This window comes from Chelon labrosus (genome assembly GCF_963514085.1).
Source record: "Chelon labrosus genome assembly, chromosome: 4".
In the NCBI taxonomy this organism is placed as follows: domain Eukaryota; kingdom Metazoa; phylum Chordata; class Actinopteri; order Mugiliformes; family Mugilidae; genus Chelon; species Chelon labrosus.
The window spans coordinates 16,470,440-16,495,462 of record NC_140340.1 but is presented as its reverse complement, the minus strand read 5'-3'; the positions used below and the strand labels follow the sequence as shown (position 1 = coordinate 16,495,462).

The window sequence follows — 25,023 nt, the reverse complement described above, 5'->3', positions numbered from 1 at the left end:
AGCGGAGGGACAGAGAGCGTCGAGTGTCAGTGTTGTAACGGCCACGCTTGGATGGATATGATTAGATGCGACTGGCTGTGAACGAGGGAGCGAAGGTTAAGCATGAATTAAACCCTCTGACTCCGGCTAGTGCACGCTTGACTTGCCTGAAATAACATTTCCTTCCAATGACAAGTGAGCAAAGTACTGTTCTGTTTATGACGACCGATTGAAAGCTCCAGAACAAGGAGTCTGTGTTTGATGTGATCTCATACTATAAATACAATAAATCACGTAACTTCATGTTTAACATTTTGGGTAAAATGTATTTCAGTTTCTTAACAAAACAAACAGTGGAGACTCTGTGGATATTAAATAATCTTTGCACATCAGTGTGAGATACCCAGTCAAGATTGCCAAACTAATTAGAGATTATTACACAGGTTAATCAGGACAGCATTAATGGATAACATTTCTTTTTTTCTCTCTCTTTTTTAGTGAATTTCTCAGCTGGTGGAACTAAATCAAAAGGTCAGTGTATCTGTAATATCTCTACAAGAAGATTGTGTTCCCTAATGAGAAGCAGTTGGCTCGCAGGACTAATTACGGAGCGTTCATCATTTTTCTTCAGCTTGATTAATCATATTCTCGTGTTGAAAAATGTTCACCTCTCCATTTAACACGCACCGTCAGGGGTAACATGTTGGGGATGCGAACCGCTGTCTGGCGCTCTCAGAAGTCGCGCCCCACTCTGTTTTAGTCTGATTCTGTTACAGTAAGTTTAGGCGCTTTATGCTGGACCCAGGGGTCTCCACATTCTGTTCCCCATCAGCCCCTGCTAATTCACCATACAGACATCGGCGGGGTAGATGATTAAATTATCATTACTTTCAGGAACTGAAAGTCATATAAACTAGCAGACAATTGCTAATCAGGTTTTGGCAGCGTACTTGAAACTTTGCTGCTTGATTACCTGCGGTTTTGGAAGATAATTTGCAAGTAATTGCAGGTCTTAATATTCTATCAGATAATAGTTTTAGTTTTTATATAAGTCATGCGAAAATTGTCAAACTATTTCATTCGCAGCATGAAGCATCAGATGACTAAGTCATTAGCAGTCAGCGTGCAAACTTGTTCAAAATATGTTAATTGTAGTAAGCATGCCAAGTTTGTTAATTAGCGCGGAGAACAAAGCACACCTGACGTTGGAATATTTTACAAGAATTTGGAAAAAATTCTAAAAATGGTACAAATTAAAATTTTGACCTCATGTCACAATGAAGGGGTCTTTCTCCGTGGATCACATGTAACAGAACAAATCTGAAGAATGGCATATAGTCCTTGCTAGCATGTAACATGACTAAATGGCCACATGACAAAAAAATAATAATTATACACTCACACGGAGTATTTCTATCTCCCTTCCACCCAACAACTTCCTCAAGGTATTTCGTTTATTCATTTGCTTGTCTCATTAAGGCCTAAATGTTCAGATCATCCACAAACATCTGTCTGCCAGACTGACAAAGAAGTCGAGTTTATTTAGTCCTGGAACGGTCCTGGCCCTGAAACTAGAAATACTGCAGAAAGCAACAAGAAGGCATCTCCTGTTCAGAAAGCACAGATTGATACGTCACCCGCTGTCTCTGCCTTAATGCAGAGACTACCTCAAGCTTCCACATCACGGAGACTGCCAGAAAATGGTCAATTTTATTGAATGCCTTTGAGAAAACAAAGAGCACCAGACTACACAGTAAACTGTTCCACTTTCAACAGTAGTCTCACCTAATCGATTAGGCGACGAGTGGTAGATTAATCATTCAGTGTCTAAATTTGTGCCACATGTGCTTAATAACCGGTACTCTACCTGGTTTTTAAAAGCAGGAACCACATTGGTTTAGATGACCTAAACAACTGCACTTGATGGAGAAATGATTCAGTTTAATGTGTGCTGTCTTATGGTCTGGTGGTGTGTGGTCTGCCCAGCAGAGAGCAGTACCTTCTGCTTATGTCTGCAGTGGAGGGAGATGAAGGATCTATTAGCATCCCTAGGCCCTGATCAGATGGCAGCTGTCGCTCTGGATGTCAGGTCAGTCAGTTATATATCAGCTCTTTACTGCTCAGTAGAGCTCTTTTCCTACAGCGATGCAAAGGTACAACTGATGCTGTGGGTTTGATGGGTACACAGTGCCATCTGGTGGATTCATAATAAACTGAAGCTGATGCTGCAACCAGTAGAGTGTGTATATGCCCTCATCAGACACTTTATCAGCTCCATGAGCCAGATCAGTGAAGAGGTCATTACTGATTAACTATGCATTTTTAAATAAAGTGTTGCTAAGAAAAACAGAAGTCTGCTAAGATGAGCTGGCCCTCACATCGTACATTAGTTATTACAGGATATCTGCAGCTGATGAAACAGTCTGTTTCCTAAAAAATATAACTAAAACACAACTTCAACATTTTCAGTACTGAGCATCTCTCCTGCCGCCCCTTCATCACACATTCCTCCTTTTTATGGGATTTTTGGGGAGGCCGCCTCATATTTAATAATAAATTCAAGGGTTCAATTCGACCTAATGGAATCAAAAGAGACTCAAACTATAGGTGGCAGATAAAGGATGTTTAATTGATTAATTCAAAACATTACACATAAATTGCCTTTTTGGAATTCCTCATTTATGTGGTTCAAACATGTATAAATACTATGACACTCCATGAGTGCGATTATTTACAGCTGAAAAATATATCTCATGCAATAAATGCCAAAGAGGCTCCAAACATACCGGATTGTTTTAATTATTTAAGGCACAAATAGAATAAGAAAATATGTGACTCCATATACACATAAAATGATCTTACAGATCATGAACACTGTGAACAGGCCATTAATGTAATGTTTATTTGAAAATTTGTCTGAAACTGTCTTCATAACCCTGCAAATGTTATATTTTATACCTTTATTCAGTTATTATACTTCTGCTTTTGTTTAAATGATATATTCTTCCCTGCTTTATATTCTGTTTGCATCTTTATTTCCCTTGTCACTGTTCTTTATTTTTGCAGCAGTGTGCTTTGTCGTACCCTGGTCCGTATGGCAGAAAGACCTTCATATGTGTAAACTCGACAGTTTGCACAAATGCCCTGACATCTTACAGTTTCAGGACTCTGTTCGGGGGCATCACACCATGCCCTCGATGGTGTCCAGCTTCGGGGGGTGCTCAGCTCCGCCGCTCTGCGTTTCTTGGCTCTTGTAGTCCTGCTGGTAATCTTTCAGCATCTTCACCACCTCCTCGTGTCCAAACTGCATGGCGTCGTCGACTGGCAGGTTCCCCCACCTGTACACGATGAAGAGAGAGTATTTTGTCAGACTGGGGGAGACAATTTTAGGCAGTGCACATGTACCTACTCAAGAAAAAAATCTCATACATAACCTGATATTTAAAAACTGTTACCAACACAATGGTAGCAGGGGTTGAAATATTCTGTTATGATGAAATACAGGATAAAGGATTCAAAGAAGTTTGTCTCACCTGTCTGCTACAAATGGGTTAACTTTGCAGGTTTCAGTGAGGAACTTCACTACATCTATATGACCTGAGAATAAAAAGAAAAAACATGGATTGGTTTGCTATCAAAGCCAAATAAATTATGTCAGACAAACCGCTTGAGATCATACCACCCCAGTCGAGAAAGGTGTTCATGATTTACAAGTTTATCTAATAGAGTGATAAACTGTAGGCAGTGGGAGGGAAAGCTGCTAAATAAACAAACTTCATGAGAGAGAGGGAGACAGAAACAGATGTATGATTATTTCCTCCAGTTGCATTTCAGCTCAGAATCACATTAAGGAGAGCAAAGCTTTCATTTGGAAGAAAAAAAAGTTACTCCCATTTTTTATCTTGTAAACTAATAAGCTGCTTGCAAGGCTCTTTTTGCTGAAGTCACGGCAGTGGAGCATTAAAGCCGAGCTGGGAGTCATGGATCGCAACACAAGACAAATAATCCACCATATGGTCCTCTGTAAGGATTTATGATGACATGATGAATGACGACACACATTTTTTAATTACAGCTGTCAGCGCCAGGACAAACTATTTAACAAGCTTGAGGATCTTTCAGTCAGTCACAGTTGAACAGAAAATCTTTCTTTCCAGATGGCACATCGGGATTTAAAAAAATAAATAAAATGTTTTTTTCCATTCAATGACTGATTAACTAAATGATAAACAAGGTGTGCATGAAGAAACACATATAATTGTCAACATGCAAGATGAACTTACTCTTTGATAGTCTGTTGGTGTGTGAAAAAGCTGCTATGTCAAACAGTCCTCATTAAAAGTGAACTATTTTGGAGCTAAAATCTGTAACTTTGCACATGTTGCCATCTTAAAGCTACAGCAAGTAGCTCTGTGACTAGCTTAGTTCAGCCCTAACCTGAGTTACCTGGGTCAAAATCAAAATTAAGGATTACTTAAAGCCCAGTGTTGTGCGGCAGCAACATTGTATGTCAGTAAGATGACGGATAAAATGAAGATACATTACTGCCCATGGTTTTTAAACTACTTTCATATTTTTTTTGCATATTTTACACAGTGACAAAAGATTTTCATTCATCGTAAATGACCCAGAATGAAGTAACACAATGACAATGGTGACTGAGCCTACATTATGGCCCACTGAGGAAAGTCTTGCATTATTTTTATGTTTGCATTATTATGAACTGGGTGTCTGCAGTAACGTAATCTCTATGAAACAAATAAATGCCAAATGGTCATCAGAATATGAGATTACTGCGAATGCAAATCAAACAACTTCTGCTGCTACAGCTTCACATTAAAAGCATTAAACTGGCAAAACATGAGTTGACTTTCATGTCGTGGGCAGCCAAGATCATGGTTGCTCATAGAACAATGCAAAAAAGCTGATAATTGCCTGACTTCTCTATTCACATGACAATGTTTTGTTGCCCCCAGAAATCTGTGACCTGTAGTGTTAAACCACATTTGCTGTAAGTAACCGTCAAAATCAGCCAGGACTGAGATTTGATAGTACTGCGGTTAAAAGACTATAGCACCTGCAGCACTCGTCTTGTATGGTTGTGCTTGTGTTGAAGCTGTTGATCACTCCTAACTTGTCTTGGGAATGCAAATGTGTTTTGACCATTGTGCCATTCGTTCTGATACCAGAACTTTGTCAAAGACAAATAGTTGTCATTCACAGGGAACCGAGTGCTACATTGACATGCTGTTTGTATTTGAGGCTTGCAGAAAATATGGGACAGCATTTAGTTTGGACCGGTGGAGCTCACCCTCTGCTGCAGCGATATGAAGTGCTGTTCGAGAATCGTAGTCTTTGCGATCCATGTCCATGGATGAGAGTGCAAATCTGTGGCATCAAAAGAAAATAATTTCACCAACAATTCGCAAATACTTATATTTTCCATGCAAATAACAAAACAAAACACAATACACCGGTCAGCCACAACATTAAAACCACTGACAGGAGAAGTAAATAACATTGACCATCTTGTGACAATACAATGTTCTGCTGGGAAACTTTTGAACCTGACATTTGTGTGGATGTTACTTCGACATGTCCCACCCATCTAGACCAGACCAGGGACCCCCCCACCCCAAAGCAATGACACTCCTTGATGGCGGCAGCCATCCCCAGCAGGATGCAGCCTGACACAGGCATACACACACAAACAGTTTAGGAGCAACTCAAAAAATATGTAAATCTGCACAAGGTGTTGACCTGGCCTCCAAATTCACTAGATCCCAAACTGATCAAGTATCTGTGGGATGATCTACAGAGGCCCCTCCTCTCAACTCATAGGACCCTAAGGCCCCCACTAACAACATTCTGTTGCCAGACAACACAGGACACCATCAGAAGGACCATGTCCGTTCTCTGATGAGTCACAACTGTTTTGGAGACACAAAGGAGACCTACACAATATTAGGAAGGTGGTCGTAATGTTATGCCTGATCAGTCTATGTGCTTATAGAACAGCTGGACACATACTAAAACATATACTGGATAAAGCTTGCTCCAATTTGATCTACATTACTACAGCTGGGAACCTTTGCTGTATTTCATTCCCTGTTTCTCTTCCCATGCTACTTATTAAATAAAAGCTAACATCCACTTCTGTACTAAACATGAAAAAACATTTAATGGTTTGATGAGGGTTAATGATGTTAACTGTAAACTTCAAACTAATATAAAATCTTTGCCAAGAAGCATTTGTAGATGTTCAGTACACTCTACTGTTTTCTCACAAAATATTTCACATATTTTGTTTCTCTATTCCACATCCCTGGTGTATAAATTCTGAACGGTTTTATTTTATCCATCAGATCTTCTGGTAATCTACCTTCTCAGGGCCGACACGTCACCACTGTAGGCGGCGAACATCAAGTTGAAGACTGACTTGTTCTGCAAACACATTAAAGTAAACATTAAGAAGGAGGCTCAACGCTCACTTGACAGAACAGACTGAAGGAAAGAGACTCACCCTGTCATCCCCGTCCAGCCTGCGAGGGTCCTGCTTCTTAACAAAGTGCCTCAGGTTGTCATAATTGTGGAAATTGAAGAGGGACACGAGCTCCTGCAAGATGACGCTTATGATTTACTACTGATTACACAGTGTGAAAAAAGAAAAAGAAAAAAGCAGATGCACAGTGTGTGTCGCTGATTGCATGATTTAACATTGTATTATCAGCTGTAGAGGAGGGGGAAAGATATACCGGGGTCATAAAGGTAGAGGTCAGGAAATGTTTCACAAAGCAGAAAAATATTTCCTATTGACCTTAAATTACCACAGAAAAGTGGCCAATAAGATTTCTTAAAAATATTTCAAACATTAACAGGTTTTGAAGTTATACCAGCAGCTTTCTACAATTGTGCTGCATTATGACATAACCCCCAGAACCTGTCAAAAAAATCAGCATCACAGATTCTACCTGAAGGGTCTAAACATGACAAGTTGTAACTACACATGATGAGAAGAGTTTCACAAAAATAGTCTAATAACCTTTGAAGAACAAGCACTTCTAGGAGTGTTTCACGTACAGCCACACTAATTCCACAACCAGTTATTCTTTTTATTTTCCCAAAAACATAATTATGAGATATAAATCAATACAATCAACATGTTTGCGAAAGCTCTGTTGTTGGCTTTGACTACAAAGACAGAGGCTCACTCTATATGTGCTCAGTCAACTATCACACATGAGATATAAATAGTCTAACAGCTGATGTTTTAAAAGAAAGAGACAGCTCTGGAGTCACTGGGTTGTAAAACAGTACGCTGCTAGATTATAGGTGACTGATAATGTAAAGACACCGAATAACTTTGCTGTAGCAATCATTAAGGCAGCTTCAGATTGCACATCTTGAGTAAACCGATCAGACATAATATTATGACCACCTTCCTAACATTGTGTAGGTCTCCCTTTTGTCTCCAAAACAGTTGTGACTCATCAGAGAATGGACATGGGCCTTCTGAGGGTGTCCTGTGGTGTCTGGCAACAGTTTTTTGAGTTGTTCATAAACCCATCTTGTGTGTGTGCCTGCATCCTGCAGGGGATGACTGCTGCCATCAAGGAGTGTCATTGCCATGGGGGTAGGTGGGTAGTACATGTCTAAGTAACATCCACTTCCCAGCAGAACACTGTATTGTCACAAGATTCTGACAGAAGAAGTTATTCACTTCTTCTGTCAGTGGTTTTAATGTTGTGGCTGATCGGTGTATATTAATAGTTTCTGTCCATAGTTCATTAACTTTAACAGAACTGTCAAAGTACCGATACTACAATATATGAATTGAATAATTTCAGACTCAGGTGTGAACTCTTGACAGTATCAATAAAGTCACTGTAGCAGAGAACAACAACGTAAGCCCTCGGAACGAGTTGATGCCTTGCCTGACAGAAGTGAATTCCCCGGACGCTGTTTCCAACTCTGTCCAGTGGGGGAGACCAACACATCACTCCCATGACGTTGGGGATCACCAGAAGTATGGCACCAGACACCCCTGATTTTGCAGGCAGACCCACCTGGGAGTTGGTTTGAGGCAAACAGATTACTTGTGTTGTGTAAGAGAGATGGCGTAGTGATGCTATTACACACTAATGTCACTCACGTGAAAAGCCATCTGGCCAGAGAAGTCATACATGCCACACGAGTGCATGAGGCTCAAGGTGTTTCGCACCGCCTCGGCGCTCAGGACAAGCTCGCCTGTGATTGGACAGATCCCTCCGTTGGCCAGAGTGGCAGCCATGATACTCCCGGACTCACAGGTCACCTCGATGGAGCAGAGCTGAGAACAACAGAGGGTCAGTCAATTACTCAAACCACTGGAAGCGCTCTAGTGATCATGGCTAATCATTAGGCATCAAGAAAGAGCTGTTTAATGACACCACAGCTGTTTACCTGGAAGTAGAAGTCCAGGGCATCGATCATATCTGCTCCCGGAGGAAAACACTGTTGAAAGAAATATGATCGTCATGAGTATTTGATTAATAGTGAAGCATGCAGGAGATTTTAAACTGAGCTGAAAGGCATTCTGGCTGTGTGATCATGATGGAAACGTTGATTATCTGAAAATCTAAAAAACATTAATTCGTACTTAGTGGTTAGTGTACATGTCGTTTATGGCCGAACTAATCCATGAATTTATTTGTAAAATGAAAAATTACTATATAGATAATTTTAACTGAGCAAAAAAAGAAAAGTCAGTTTTAGAATCTCTAATATGAGGATTGTGTAGTTTTCTTTGCCAAATATATCTGTCTGTCTGTCTATCTATCTATCTATCTATCCATCTATCCATCCATCCATCTGTCTTTCTATCTATGTACTGTACACGTACTGACAAAAAACGTTTAGCTGAATCTCAAACTGCTGCGGCGAAAACTAGAAAGATCTCTAATCCTTTTAACATTGTTCAAAATGTTCTATAGCTGCTGACCTTCTTCTCTTTCATGTAGTATCCAATGGCAAAATTTCTGTCGCCCGTTTCCTTTTCAGACTGGAACCTGAGACCGAGAAGCAGAAGAGGTCAATAACCTAACATTAATAATGCAGTAGGGCAGTGGACATGCAATTTTCCTAACACAGTTACTCTTCCAACTTATATATATAAAACAATTATATAAAGATGACGCGCTCCAGATTATTTATCACACGAGACACTCACGTGGCGTTGCTAAACCCTACGTATTCTTGGCCGGCCATCTTTTTAACAAACTCCATGACCTAAGGAAACAAAAGACACAGTTTCCTCCACACTTTGTGACCAACGAGATAATCGTGCCGCAATTTTATGTTCACAGTCTCAACAGGGAAGAAGATCTGAGGCACACTACTTACATAGTCGAACTTCTCTGCCTTATTTGTGCGAGGCTGAAAACAAAGCAAGAATGGTATGGTTGTATAAAAATGTGCTGACTGTAATAACCACATTCATTCCACACTCCTCGTGATCTGCTACTAATTACGCGGTGTGAAAAAACAAATGAGAGATTGGCAGAGATCAGGAAGAGTTCAGGGAATTGTGAAAGTGTGAAAATCTTTCTTTATCGATCTGGTTTCCTTTATTAAATCAGTCAGTAAAATAGGTTGCATGTTTATCACACCTAAATGTTTCAGATCATCAAACAAATGTAAATATAAGACAAAGATAACACAAGTAGACACAAAATGCAGAGTTGAACGTTTTGGAAGGTGTGTGTCCCATCACATCTGGTGTAAAAGTAACACCGCATTTCAGAAAGAGAACATCATACCAACAGTAGAATATGGTGGTGGTACTGTGATGGTCTGGGACTGTTTTGCTGATTCAGGACCTGGAGGACTTGCTGTGATAAATGGAACAATGGATGCTGCCATCTACCAAAAAATCCTGAAGGAGAATGTCCGGCCATCTTTTCGTGACCTCAAGCTGAAGTGAACTTGGGTTCTGCAGCAGGACAATGACCCAAAACACATCAGCAAGTCCACCTCTGAATGGCTGGAGAAAAACAAAATGAAGACTTTGGAGTGGCCTAGTCAAAGTCCCGACCTGAATCCCGTTGAGATGCTGTGGCATGAACAATTCTGCAGAGATGACTGGGCCAAAATTCCTCCACAGCGCTGTAAAAGACTCATTGCAGGTTATTGCAAACGGATTTTGTTTGTTTTTCATTTAAAAACTCCATTTTGTGTTTACTTGTGTTATCTTTGACTAATATTTAAATTAGTTTGAGCTGAAACATTTAAGAGTGGCAAACATGCAAAAAAATACAAAATCAGGAAGGGAGGCAACACTTTTTCACACCACTGTATATAATTATTAGATATGAAAGAATCCAATTAACACTTTCGTACAACCCATTCCTCCACTCGTGTGACTCCAAGGTCCAATTAACAGTCTTGCAAACCTTTCCCTGCTGTTGACTTTTAGTAAAAAGACATCGGCTCACTGCACGTGCTGACTCAGCTGTCACACACCAATTCTGTTTACCTTGATAAGAGAGCTGATCACTATGGCTCCGGCATTCACCATGGGGTTGTGCGGCTTATCTGGGCAGAAAGGACAACAAGATAAGGCGCAAAGCCGTCGAGGAGTTCTGAACTAAATGATGGCGCGGCGCATCTTCAGGCAATCAATTAATCATTGTCGATTCTTAACTGAAATGACTGTGGAATTATTGAAATAGTTGCTGATTCGTTTTCCGTTGATGGACTAATCTTTTCTGCGCTACAGCATGCATTAATATTTAATCGCCCTCTGAGGGGAGGAACGTGCTGAGCCCTGCAGCAACTCGAAGAGATGGAAGAGAGTTTTGGTCACAGTTATGCAAGGTCTCTGACGTTTCTTGATTGCTTCACGTCAAAAACATGAAGCCGTTCACACCTTCATCATCAAGTGAGAGCATGTTAAACTTGAGTCCACTGGGCTCCATGCCAACATAGCGGTGGACCATCTCTGTCCCTGCCTCATGGACAGCGATGGCATATTGCAGGGGCTTTACGCACGACTGCAGGCAAAACGGCTGTTTAGTGTCACCAACTGAGTGTCTGGAGAGAGAGAGAGAGAGAGAGAGAGAGAGAGAGAGGGAAAAAAAGATAGAATAGACCTTTAAATAACACAGAATATGGAAAATCACTGAACATTCAACAGATTGACATTTGACATTGACACCTGGCAGGATATCTGTTTCAGTAGTTCAAATGAGGGACAGAGATAACTATTTATAGCTTTGTCGTTCGGATTTGACCTGCTTTTCTGACTCTGTTGCAAATGCGGTGTTCACACACTGAGCGCCGCCTGATTGAAAGCCTCAGAAACAGCTACAGGTGGAGCTGGAAACAGAATATTCATTAATCAGCTCGGAGAGGTCTTGATTTTGAAAAAAGTAGCTGACGCAAGCTCAGTTCATCTGCAGCACTGAGGTTTTTGAACGTATCACACCCTCTTCCCAACTATCCGTCAAATCAGATCGAGCTCAGAAAGAAAGCAAGACTTAAACCTGAAAAATTGGAATTTTAATGTTTATAATTCAACGGGAAATTCTCATCTGTCAGGGAAAATTACGTGCGTATGATTGAAAGCAGTGACAGGGGGGACGCCTGTGGTGAAACAAATGCAAAGCACAAATCTGTACTTCCTACCTCTGGCCATCAACTGTACACAGCGATACACCCCACAATTCTGGGTTAAACTTGGCCAGCTGAGGGATGTAGTCTGCAACCTGGAGCCACAATACACAAGAGAAAGTACAAGTTAAACCATGCATGACGGGAAATTGAATGAGATTTCTCATTTCTTGACTAAATACTGATCTAGTGTTAAATTTGTTGCATCTACACAAATACAGGGAATCATATACAAAATATAACATATTTTATGAAACGGGACTCTACATCTGTAAATCTGATACAATAAAGAACAAAGAGGCTGAACCTTTACCTTCCCATTACTTTGGTTTTCGACGGTTTTGTAGATTTTGTTTATCTTTCGTGCAAACACATCAAACTCGGGGATGATGAACTTCTTTCTGAAGGCCTGGATCAGAAGGACAACGTTACCGCCGACACATCTGAAGGAGAAACAACCCGGAGCAGAGTCACTCAGGAGCAATGACTGAAAATCAAAAGGTTTTAGCACGTGTGTGTTTGCGTGCAGCACCCCGGCGTGAGGGGATAACAGGAGCTGCCAGCCATGAGCCTGAACGAAAGGCTTTTACTTTGATCAACATGATGGTAAGTAAAGCTGACACAAGCTATCTAACAGTGACTTTAACACCTTGTGGATGTGGATGATCAATGTTAAAAAAAAAGAAGATATTACCACAATTTACAACTTTTTATGCACATGGTAGCTTTTACGAAAGTCAAGTTTTGGCATTAATCCATGGGGAATACTATGAGACATTGTTATTCTTACATCATGTGTTAATGAGACTCTTTGGTATTTTGTAAAAGTTAATAACAGCTTGACTTCAAGTCCAATAAATTAATCTAATAAAAAATTACATTACTCAGGTGAATTCATTTAATAGTGTCTGTAAAACCAAAATATCCGGTTCGGTCATATAATATTATCAGGCATAACATTATGACCACCTTCCTAATATTGTGTAGGTCTCCCTTGTGCCTCCAAAACAGTTGTGACAGAGAATGGACATGGGCCTTCTGAGGGTGTCCTGTGGTGTCTGGCAACAGAATGTTGTTACTGGGGGGCTTTGGGTCCAATGGGTTGAGGGGAGGGTCCTCTGTGGATCCAGTGCATCCCACAAATACTTGATCAGTTTGAGATATAGGGAATTTGGAGGCCAGGTCAACACCTTGTGCAGTTTTTCATGTTTTTTTGTTTTTTTTTTAGTTGTTCCTAAATCGTTTTTATGTGTGTGCCTGTATCAGGCTGCATCCTGCTGGGGATGGCTGCTGCCATCAAGGGATGTCATTGCTATGGGGTGGGAGTGCCTGGTCTGGTCTAGATGGGTGGTACATGTCTAGTTTCCCAGCAGAACATTGTATTGTCATAAGATGGTCAATGTTATTTACTTCTGCCGGTGGTTTTAATGTTGTTATATATGATTACTTTTCCTATTATATTGTAGAATTATAGACTTTTTTTCTGCTTCTACTATTTTATGGAATTTAATAAAAGCGTCCGAAAAATTACCATAGAACCAAACAAATATATTAAAGACACAGTTTCAGCGAAAACATAAAAGTGATGTATTTGGACTGCAGACAGACACAATTACGCAACAACAAATCCTGCATTAAATTGGATTGTTGTTGGAATGTTGGACTAAGAATAGTTCGGCCTCATGTCTGCACCTGCCTCGTGCCTGGTGGAGAATGGAAAACAAAACAGAGGAGTGCAACGCCCAGAAACAGGCAGCGATAATTGCCTGAAAATACATTGTTATATAATACCCCAGTCAACTGCGACACAGAATCCACAGTCCTTGGGTGCTGTTGCTCATTATAGTTTCCCAACAGTTATTCAGAGCGTAACATTTTTTACTCCCGTGAATGTATGTATATTTGATGAGTCTGTCAAAGAAGCGTGAGAAATAAAAGCACAACACGTCGATATCTGGAGTGCAAAGTGATATTTAAGTGGTGACTTTTAAATTTCAAACATGCCTGGCTCTCAAGCTATTGCCGCAGTATACAGTAAAAACACCACACAATACCTTGTATACAGACCAAACAGAGGTGTATAATTTCTGCAGCCCTGGGGTAGCTAATTACACGTGTAGAGTGTTCCCCTGAAGTCTGGCGGCAAATCACCCTAACACACTGAAACTCGGCAGCACTTGAGTTTTGCATATTTATAATTATAATTACACAGACGGAGGCAGCAGTGACTCAGAGTGGATCGACCACTAACTGAAGAGTTGGGGGTCTGATCCCTTGTTGCTCCTTTATTAACAAGTGAGAGGCAATAAAGTGCTTTGTGCATTAAAGTAGAAAAGCACTTTATAGGTTAATTTACTGAACATACCTTGATGGTGTATTTCTTATAATTTCTTGTAATATATAAAAGACAAAAGCTCTCACTGAAACAGTTCAAGACAAAGTCTGTGGGCCGTAATTAACCAACCAACCGTAGCTATATTATGATTATATATAGAGTATGTATATATAATCAGCAAACAGATCTAGATATGGATAATAACAATTGTTGTTGTAGGAAGCCAAAGGTCGTTTAGCTTCCTACAACTCTTCATGGTCGTCTAATCACATTAATGATGGCTCTTTTTGCCTTACAGAGAGCAATGCACAACACCAGAACCCTGAAAGCGAAGCAGTGAATATACCCTTCAAGCATTTTTATTCAAAGGTCACTATGACATGTCATAGCACTTGATCTGGTCACAGTGAATTGCAGCAGCAGTATGTATTCCTACGAGCTTTGAATTGCCTCCGTGCCTGCGAGGGGTTATACACAAATAAAGCTGCCTTGAGGAACCACCTGCTGCCGTCTCACCTGTGGAAAAGATCCCTGTCCATCATCACCTCGCCGACAGATTCCTTCACGGCTCCCCGGAGCTTCTCCATGCAGTCCTTCAGACGAGGGTCCGACGGGTGGAGGCCGGTTTTCTTCAGCGACTGCGGACAAGAAATCAGGCCCAACCTTACCTGCTGCCTCAGCCAAATCTATCCAGGTACCGTGAACAGCGGGCTGACTACATACGGAGGATGCTTACTGAGATGAAGTGTGAGATGGGGACTTGCTCCTTTCCGTCTGTGATGGTGTAGAAAAGCATGTTTTCCACTCCAGAGCTGGGGGGCTTTGAGGACACATTCCTGGTGGAGTGAAGAGTAAATTGTTGAACTGAGAAAAGCAGTTTCACTATTCACTTACAAAATAAAATACAGGTTTGTTTGTTTTTAAACTTTTAAACTAATTACTGGAGTACTGCAAACTGAACCAAGAAACAACAAAAATGGCAGAGATGCACATGGTTTGTGTTGTTTAGATGTTTATGACAGGTGCACCTGCTGGTCCCTGGGAGCTCCACACTGATATGTTGCTTTAAAAACTCTATTTGATGAAGGCGTCATTTATAACTGACACACTTCTATTGGGTGACCATTTACCCTGCGTTCATATTACACAGAACAACTGTCAATCTTTATATAGGGGCACTTAGTTTGGCGTAAAGTGAACCCACACCAGCAGCAGGGAGGTGTTGACAGACGCACAGAGACACTTACGTTTTGAGATGTAAAGGATCCGAGTGTGTAGCCCGTCGCTGGAACGCACTTGTTGATTTCGTGGCCAGGCAACATGCCGGCTGGATGATGAAAACCTTCTTCGTGGCGTCTGTGTATTTCACGATCAGCTGTGCGGAGTTTGTCAGACGCAGTGCTCTCAGGCAGTGCATGGCTGCGACGAACGACAGCCTCAGACCCACTCTTGCTAGTTTGCCTGGCACAGGAAGACAGCGGATAACGTCGCTTCGGTGGTCTCTCTTTGAGACGTGTGGAAGCGGCTCCCGCGAGGTCACTGACTTTGCATGTGTCAGGCTAAAGTTTTGCTGCCTTCAGGCGTCGTCGGAAATGCTGGACCTTCAGCCACCGTGGCACATGTTCCTGGCATTTAGCGCTTTTATGCAAATCGCTGCGCTCGTCTAAAAATGTTCAACTTCATATGAAATATCCATGCCCCATATTCATAAATTATGTATATTTAAATATATCAAGTCTGTCAGAAGCTGTAAAACTAACGAAGAAACGGAAAAAAAAGTGATTTAATAGAGAGAGTAGAATTTTACGAGGAGCGTCTGAACGCAACAGAGGTCCATATAATAAATAACAGACAGGCTTCCACATGTGTGGGTGTGTTACTGGACTGATAGATACAGAAGCCAGTGAACAGCCAGAAGCTTATTTTGGAAAACGCTGATGTGCCATGAGAAAGGATTTAATTTTGAACACGCTGGATCACAGCAAACTATTTTACTTGGCTGTAATGAAACCTCCACACCACACCTCTCGCCCCGGCGCTAACTCTTAGGGGATATTTTGGTCTGAGAGAGCCTTTGCCCTCTTGTGTAATGACAACACATGTTCACCCAACATGCGCCTCATTATTATGGTCACCGTCAGCTGAACCTGTTCAGTACATCCCGTCAAACCGATAACTGATAACTTACTGAGCTGATAGCTCAAATGAACACAGCAACAAAAAGCTTTATAAAAACATGTACGTGTAAGTTAACTTAAATGAATGAGCTTGTTGCTGAGTACCTCACACCGTTTTTCCAGTGACACACACTAATTATTATTTATAGAATAATGCATAATTGTGATTAAAAAATCTTATGAAAAGTTTTATCAGGCACAACATTATGACCACCTGCCTAATATTGTGTAGGTCTCCCTTGTGCCTCCAAAACAGTTGTGACTCATCAGAGAGTGGACATGGGTCTTCTGAGGGTGTCCTGTGGTGTCTGGTAACAGGTTGTTGTTAGTGGGGGCCTTTGGGTCCTATGGGTTGAGGGGAGGGGCCTCTGTGGATCAGACTTGTTTCAGTGCGTCCCACAGATACTTGATCAGTTTGGGATCTAGTGAATCTGGAGGCCAGGTCAACACCTTGTGCTGTTTTTCATGTTTTTGTAGTTGTTCCTAAACCGTTTTTTGTGTGTGTGCCTGTGTCTGGCTGCATCCTGCTGGGGATGGCTGCTGCCATCAAGGAGTGTCATTGCTATGGGGTGCCTGGTCTAGTCTAGGTGGGTGGTACATGTCTAAGTAACATCCACATGAATGCCAGGTCCAAATGTTTCCCAGCAGAACACTGGATTGTCACAAGATGGTCAATGTCAATTACTTTACCTGTCAGTGGTTTTAATGTTGTGGCTGATCGGCGTGACGCATATTGAGCCTAATGCTGCTAGTGGTTCAGATGAGTCAGCATGTGTCTCTGTGTGAGATTAGCAGTAACCCCAGGCTGTTACAGTGCTTCTCTCTGGTGCTATTTTTTTTTTTTATTATTATTATTATTATTTTAAATATCGACTTTCAGGAGCTACACAAAGGTCTTAATGTTTGTTAGATCACATTTAAAATACACAAAAACACTTTGGAAAGGTTTCAAACTGCCTTACAGCAATTAATTAATACATGAAAATCACTGACATACCCTATACAATTTTCCATACATGTTTACTTTGTTTGCATTCAAGAAGACACTTAGAGACCACCATTTTGTTTTTGTGCATGACTGTAACTCAGAGTGAAGATTATTTTAAGGGAAAACTTCCAAACATTTCTTTTATTTATGCCGACAATAAGCACATGACTATTCTGAGAAACACTGTATCTTGATAGTACAATCTTTTAATTTAGCCTTTGATGGTTAACATCCATACCAAGCAACATAAATAACAGTGTTAAAAGGCACAGCATAGTGTTAACAAACAAAATAATACGCAGTATACAGTAGATTTTACTAATAATTTTTCTTCATATCGTCTAGTGTCAAGCAGACGGTTCCGAGGGAAATAATGTTTTTCCATGGCAGGTCACGCACGTATAAATATAATAAGAGCAACGTCAAATCATTGCAAGGCCAAAGAAGATAAGGAATATGGGTGTTTCAAAAGGAAAAAAATGATTTTCATGGTCAGCCCCTGCTCTGCATCAAAATGACATGAAAAAGGCTGATAACTTTGAAGACAATTCTTCAAAGCCATCATCACATCTTACACGCTCTTTGAAGGACGTGGCAGCACCAGCTTCAGTCCAATATCGACTACGCAGGAAGGCATGTAAGAGAGGGGGATCCAGATAAGCTTGGCATCCCAGCCGGCGCTGTAGCGGGTGCGTGGGTGGGCGGAAGTCAGAGCGTGCTCCATGCAGTTAGTCACCTTGGAGAGGTCAGAGTCGCACACAGCATTCATGATCAAACGCTGGACCTTAATGTCTGTGAAGGAGAATCACACATGGCTGTGAACACATTTTGTGAGTTATCTTTCTTTGTCTGCCTTTTCTGAAACAATTTGGGGAATTTTTCAAGAAGAAATTCAAGAAACAGAAGTGCTTTACATATTTTGGCATGAAGTGTTTAAATAGTTGACCTACAATACCTTGATAGCTTTGGATTCAGTCCACTGAAATGACACCCTACTGTACTCACACTTATCAAGGTACTTGTCTCCATAGCTGGCCTGGACTTCAGGGCTGAGCTGGTTCCACAAGCGATGCAGCTCCCTCTCGATGGGGTCGAGGCTCGTCACTGCGGTCTTGAAGAATCCCGGTTCAATGATGCACACGTTGATCCCAAAGTAGTGAATGTCTCTCCTGAAGACAGAAATGTCATAATACAGGAGCGCAGCACAGTACATGTATTTCAGATCAGCCGCAGAATTTTACAACTACAAAATTTCACATAAAACTGACGGCCTCTTTCTCACATGTCACCCTCTACGGGATTTATACCTTATAGCTAAGGGCTGTATTAATGGCTAATAAATCACATACACGTGCTTTTAAAGTTGAATTAGAAACTGTTGATAAAAACTTTTTGGTTTTGGCACTTCATATTTCAATTTGGCAATATAATTAGTACTAATTAGTACTTAGGTTGGTGAGACAAGCTGCAGTCTTTGGCTTCAACATTTTGAATGGTGAATAAGTGAAAACACAGAAGAGTAGAGATATAGTCTTCCTTAGTTTCAAAGACAATATTTGTCAGCTCACATGCTGAGGCCAAGTTAGAGAAATTTGTTTGATGGAATGTGTTTTATTCCCTCAGTGCACACCATTGTACTCTGGCTCGACCGGCTGCAGGTCTTTCAAATCTTATTAAAGGTCTAACAAAGACTAACAGTGTCCAGCAGAGATGTTCTTCAGCTCTATACGCATTGCTTCATATGAGACGTTTCTTATATGATTTGATGAGTGTGCGTTACCTGAGGCAGTCGGAGAAAGACTCCACTGCAAACTTGGAGATGCAGTATCCGCCACCGTTTGCAGCCACCCTACCCAGCACCGATGCTACATTTACAATACGGCCACGGGCCTGCTTGATGAGCGGCAGGAAGGTCATCGTCATGGCAATCACTCCATTCATGTTTACTTTCAGGGTGCTGTGGAAATCCTCCACTTTCATCCACTCTGAAGGACCCATGGGTAATGAGCGCCCAGCATTGTTCACAATACCCCAAAGTCCTATAAAGACAATGAGTGATGAAAGGAAGGACATATTAAGAATCCTTGTGAGATCTAATTAACTAAACTTCCTGTATTTGACTGTGTGAACCATCTCTCACCCTTATCGCCAACCTCCTTCTTGGTCCACTCCATGGCCTTTTGGATGCTGTCCTGGCTGGTCACATCAAGCAGGACGGTCCTCAGGTTAGGCCCTGCCACCCTTTTCAGATCGTCAGCCCCCTTTTCCGTGAGACAGCCAGCCAGCACGTGGAAGCCTTTGCGGTCGAGCTTCTTGCACAGCAGGTTTCCAAACCCGCTGTCACAGCCGGTCACGAACACGTACTTCTCTGCGATGCCCTCGATCTCCTGGCTGTCTCTGTACAGCCACACGATGACCCACAACACCACGAAGGTGGCGGGGACGTACGTCCAAGCATTTTCACTAAAAGGGAGGAGAAAATCAGAAGACCTGACTTGACCTCTGAGGCACAAAGGTTAAGCTACAGCTGCCAAATTAATGTCTAGGATGCAGTGCAGCACTGATATTGCTTACCCTAAGAGGTCGTAGACAGCCTGTATATCCATGTTGCCTTCAGGACTAGGATTGGGTTATTGGTCACCTGGAGGACTGAAAACATTGTTAAGAGTACAATGAAAAGAAGAAATACACTGATAAAAATAAGGGTTAATTCATTGATTTTCTCAGATGTCAGTTTCTGGTCTATGTCTTTTACAACTGAAGGGCCTTAGTACTGTAAATTCAGTGCTTGTAATACAGAAGTGCTTTGGTTCCATCGGGCACATGAGAAATCTTTAGATAATACTCTTAGGGAAGAAAGAAAGGCATTTGTGATTGAGTGAGACCAAAGCAGGCGAGGGGGGGGGGGGTTATTGTTGTCGAGGCACAATTTTAATACCCGTGACGGAGCTGCTTAGGCTGCTCATTGACGAAAACCAATTAGTTTTCAAGCTTATTACAAAAAAATACATTTGTGGGTTTTCTAAAATATTCTTATGTCAGCAGAATAACACTGTTCAATTCGGCACAAGGTAATTAAATAAAACATTCAGTTAAATTGTTAATCAATTTAAAATTTCCAGTTATATTTAGCTTTCTTGGTAAATATATCCTGAGAAATGTCCCAGAACTCTTTAAATATTTCTATCAACTGAATAAAATTTGATAGGACGTAACTGAGATGTAACCTCAGCGACTCTTTGTTGTAAGCTGTTTTTGTGCATATTTAAAATGATTGTTTCTTTGATTGAATTCAACTGTGACTGACTCCATAGGAAATAACGCTGATTATCAATATTAAAGATCTTAATCAGCACAGAGAATAAATCAGACTAGAAAGATAAGAAGTTGGGCGTTAACTGAGTGGTGAGAGAAACACCAATATAAAACAATGTCATCCTACCTTTTACTCTCTTTCAGAAGTGATGGACCTCTACAAGTTATCCGTCCTCTTCCCTTTCTCTTTCTGGATATTCTTCTGCCTCCGCTCGGAGAGGCTGGTCAGTGAGAAGCTTTATCCCTGTGGTTTATTGGTTTATCCCTTAAGACAAGTCCGCTATTGGTAATCCCAAATCCGTAACCACTTGGTTTATGTATTCAAGAAATAAAAAAAGTGGTGAGAAAGAAAATAATTTTTTTATACAGTGAACTAAATAACGTTCTACTTTCATATTACGTTCAATTCTTTTAGGTGGTGGACAAGAAAAAGATTGCAAATGAGTTTCCAAAGCTCTCAGGTGATACGGGCATCGGGGACTTTATGTTTTAAGAGTATTAATACAAAGTTATGATAATCCCTCACGTCGAGGCCGATGTGTACCCTTACAAACGTAAGTACAGGCACGTTTTTGTTGATGCAGTTCTTGAGACTAGTCAGCTCAAATAGTAGAGATACTGACAGAAAACAAGAACTGACCATTTCACTATACTGCTGTGGCCCACTCATGTTTTAATATAATGCTTTTGGGGATAATGTGACTTGTTTCACTCAATAAAAATTAGAAACTATAAACTTGCCTTCATTTCATGTTAAAGTGATGTTAAAGTGTTCTGTTAAAGTGGCCTAGATGAAGACTTTTTATTAAAAATCAAGTGTAACTGAAGCATGGCTTGTAATTATGTGAGTCAGTGCATGTGGTCGTGACATAACTTTCGCTCACGTCACACATTCCAACACTTGTCCAATCACCGTGGCTGAGCAAATATTCATCCAGTCGCTGTATTCAGTAGTTTAGAAGGGGTTTTGTTGCAAAACTTTGTCCATAAATTTTAAGACCATTTAAAGCTTTCTGCTTTTGTAACAAGCATGATTAATCCACTGATCAAAATACAATCTTTGAGCCAGAAGTCTATTGCAACTAGAAATATTTCCCAATTCCAAAACTCCTTATTTGATAGCGCATCTCAATGCAGCCTGAGCTCTCACAGTTCTGCTACCACTGTGTAATTAACATTTAATTTTTACCTGCACATTACTGACATCTACTGTGGGAACATCCTGAATAAAAAAAAAAAAATAAAAAATCCTTCATTAAGAAGCCTGTTCAATATTCTCTTTATCAAATGAGGCACTCCATACGATTTTTTTCCCCTCCGCCCTTGTCTAAGATGTATTTTTATGTAACAGTTGTTAATCTAACATAACTTGTTTTTTAAGAAAAAAACACCAGTGTATTTTTTGAAACTTTATTAAAAATAATGTCCAAAGAAAACTGAAAGCTGTCTAACAAAAACAGTACAGTGCATAGACATGTAATGCATTGACACATACATACATAATTCAGGTATCAGGTGCTGCAAAGAACATCTTTTAAGGAAAGACAACGCACAAGGACACAGGTCTAATGGCCCCTTAAACCAAGTCATTACATGCGACAGCTTCACAAATCCACACTAATTTATTTTCCCCAGTTCAGCGATTGATGACCTTTAAATTGTTGAGCATCTTCAGCATCACTGTGTTCTTACCCCAGTACTGCTGCTAACACAAGAACTTAAGCAATGACACACATCTGTATTTAGCCGTCGAGTGCGACACCCTATCAAGGCTTATCTGAACAGCAGTCCACGCACGAGGGAGTGCAGGCGAGCAAAGTAGTCGCTGACATTGTTGCGCTGCACATTAGCTAAGAGGGATGGACCGGAGCAGATTTCTCTTTCCTTCCAGTTCATTTAGTTTCAGCTCCAAAGGTTCCTCAAGCCCCATAAAGTTTATGAGCAAGCGGACTGAAGCTGACCCTTGTGTACGTACTCCAGAGCTGTGGCGATCGTCCTCATGTCCATCTCAATACTGCGGGCCCAGTTCTCCACATCTCCAATTTCCTGTTCAGAAGAGAGCAGAGCAAACAAAATGTACATATACCAACCAGGAGCAGCTCAAAATTTAAAAGTCCCCTCCCCCATCCACTCAGGAATGTGTTTTTGACTGGCTTTTTTTTTTTTTTTTTAGTTTCTGAGAACATATTAAATCCCTGTTTAAGACGGTTCATGCAAGCTTCATTTGGTGATGTCCAATGACAAAGTATAATAATATAGTAGAGTAATGTGTGCGTTTCTAATTTTTTTTTTGTGAAAAAACAGCACATCAGCCACAAGTTAATTATTTTAATATTTTTTAAGTGTTTTTTTTGTCATCTAAGTTGTGACTTAGATCTAAAGGCTGTGTGAAGGAGGCTGTGAATACAACTAATCTGCTTGTAGTAAACCTGATATGGTAATTTCCACTAAAAGTTTGGATCCAATAACTGTTTGCAATGTAAATTTTGTTGTGATATTCTTACTATTTTGTAGTTACATCTGCATTACCTAATCTCCTTTATATAAATATTGAACCATGCTAATCAGTACAATGTGTGAGTCCATGAAGCAATGAACCCACTAGGAATATGTCCAACATCCAAGCCAAAGCGTATAACACTGAGACCCATTAGTGAATCTATTAATTTATTATATAAGCAGAGGCACCCCATCAGGTGATCTGACAGATAAATGCACAGGCTTATAAGATAATGTAAGCAGTTACAACCTCCTTCCTGATTCAGTGTGTCCTACCTTTAAGGCTTGATTGAAACCCTCCACCATACTGATCCACTGAGCAGTTTGCTTGGAGAACTGGCTCGCCTGCACCTGAAGAGTCTTCACCTCATGGTCAAGCTTACGCTGGTTCACATATGCCTGTGCGACTCTTTGAGGAAACAGGACACAACAATGAGCTGAACAGCAGTTTTTATACAGGAAAACATACAGTTATAAACTATAAAGTCACCGTGTCATTAATTTCTCCATTTACACTGAAAACATACAGTGAGATTCAAACTAGGCGGATTTTGGTCATAATCTTTTCCATAAAGGAACAATACAATAATGGTCATTGCATTGCAGTCTCTTTAAGCTGCTTGTCTCAGTTTTATCACGTCTTTCGAAACGGTTTAACAATCCCAGCGCACTATTTGCGGCCGTATTACACAACAAGCAAATTCTATCCTACCAGGAATTTATTCCTTTACTGTAGAGGCTCTGAGAGTGGCATTAGGAGGGAAACCCGGGGAAGAAGCTTGATTGTTACATACAGGCAATGAGCGTCCATGTATCCTAATCACCTTCAAGGAATATATGTATCAAAAGCAGGAGTAGATTACTCATCTGCTGCAATGGAATAAAAACTATTTAATTAGATTTTCAGTAGAGTTAAGTCACCATAGATTTATTTATTCATTTATTCTATTTATTGTTATTTTAAATGAAATACCTATAGGTTTTAAACTACTGATTGGAGATTTCAAACAATTAGAAGACAGTATATTGTATTCTGGTATTATTACTTTTTAACATTTCTGTTGACAACGCCTAGAATCTAAAAAACAATCGACATAATGAACATGATCGTTTATATCACTCTGATATCATGATTAAAGGTACCTGTGTAGGCTTTTACAGGCGATTTACAGTTTTGCTAATACAAATATTGATTTATATTGAGGTAGCAAATACCTGGAAAGAAGACATAAAATGTACAAAGCTGAAAACAATTTATGTTTCTCTGGGACATACTTAATAGCCAATAGATCAGTTGTAACCATCACAATTACCACCTTTAAAACTATAAAGCATAATAATCCACATCTCCATCTTACCCAACATTTAGGTGATCTACCAGGGCTTCTGTCAGACAGGTGGCTGCAGAGATAGCTTCACGCCTGCGTCTTTCTGTGCAGGAAAATAACATAAACACAGGTAAAAAATCGGTACTACTCCAAAGTGAAATAGAGCTTTATTTTTAGCATCAGTTAGCATCATAGCTAGCCAGCTGAAGACTTTCGCCCACCCTGAAGCTCCTTCCTCTCGGTTTGCTTCGCCTGGTGTTCCTTCAGTAGACGAGACAACATCTTTCTTGAGTAATCTTTGTGTATAATTTGAGAATATTAAATCCCTCCTCATTTAACTGATTAAAATGTCACCTATCAGACGTCCATGTAGCTAGCTTGCTAGCGACGATGATAGCGGTTGTCACGAGACCAAACCGACCGAGCTCGAGATGTGGGCGTGTCCAAATATGGTGCCATTATTATCAACAAGAATGTAATAATTATTTTTATTAATCAATACAAAGAACATATGCTTGACCAGCTAACATACTCCACATCAATACACGATTCAAGAACATTTTTTTATTCACTTGTGGAAAATTTGTTTCATGATGACGTCAGCTTCACTGACGTACCGTCTAGCCTTCAAAATAAAAGTGTTCATAAATAAAGTAATCCGTAGGCTACTGTTGCTACTGCAGTGATTATTATTTTTTTTAGAAATATTCCAAATCTATATAAATACAAGGAAACAAAAATGTTAAAATATGT

At 40.4% G+C, this 25,023-nt stretch overlaps 3 protein-coding genes across 3 annotated transcripts; all 3 read right to left on the bottom strand.

The window, feature by feature from the left end:
- Positions 1-2,587: 2,587 nt before the first annotated feature.
- gls2b (glutaminase 2b (liver, mitochondrial)) lies at positions 2,588-15,650 on the bottom strand. The gene is made up of 18 exons (XM_084542437.1): positions 15,211-15,650; positions 14,700-14,799; positions 14,480-14,601; positions 11,942-12,071; positions 11,644-11,723; positions 10,886-11,049; positions 10,493-10,551; positions 9,361-9,393; positions 9,188-9,246; positions 8,960-9,026; positions 8,422-8,472; positions 8,132-8,308; positions 7,914-8,045; positions 6,503-6,595; positions 6,362-6,423; positions 5,291-5,367; positions 3,513-3,576; positions 2,588-3,317 (listed from the first exon to the last, which is right to left on the bottom strand). The coding sequence occupies exons 1-18, from the start codon at positions 15,378-15,380 to the stop codon at positions 3,161-3,163; spliced, it is 1,797 nt and encodes a 598-aa protein (XP_084398563.1). The 5' UTR covers positions 15,381-15,650; the 3' UTR covers positions 2,588-3,160.
- Positions 15,651-17,699: 2,049 nt separating this feature from the next.
- On the bottom strand, positions 17,700-19,734 carry rdh5 (retinol dehydrogenase 5 (11-cis/9-cis); the record flags this gene model as incomplete). The annotated part of the gene is made up of 5 exons (XM_084543649.1): positions 17,700-17,920; positions 18,134-18,297; positions 18,909-19,167; positions 19,269-19,591; positions 19,703-19,734. The coding sequence occupies 5 exons, from the start codon at positions 19,732-19,734 to the stop codon at positions 17,700-17,702; spliced, it is 999 nt and encodes a 332-aa protein (XP_084399775.1).
- A 2,105-nt stretch (positions 19,735-21,839) lies between these two features.
- On the bottom strand, positions 21,840-24,772 carry bloc1s1 (biogenesis of lysosomal organelles complex-1, subunit 1). The gene is made up of 4 exons (XM_084543799.1): positions 24,492-24,772; positions 24,301-24,373; positions 23,219-23,351; positions 21,840-22,489 (listed from the first exon to the last, which is right to left on the bottom strand). The coding sequence occupies exons 1-4, from the start codon at positions 24,550-24,552 to the stop codon at positions 22,379-22,381; spliced, it is 378 nt and encodes a 125-aa protein (XP_084399925.1). The 5' UTR covers positions 24,553-24,772; the 3' UTR covers positions 21,840-22,378.
- Positions 24,773-25,023: the final 251 nt, after the last annotated feature.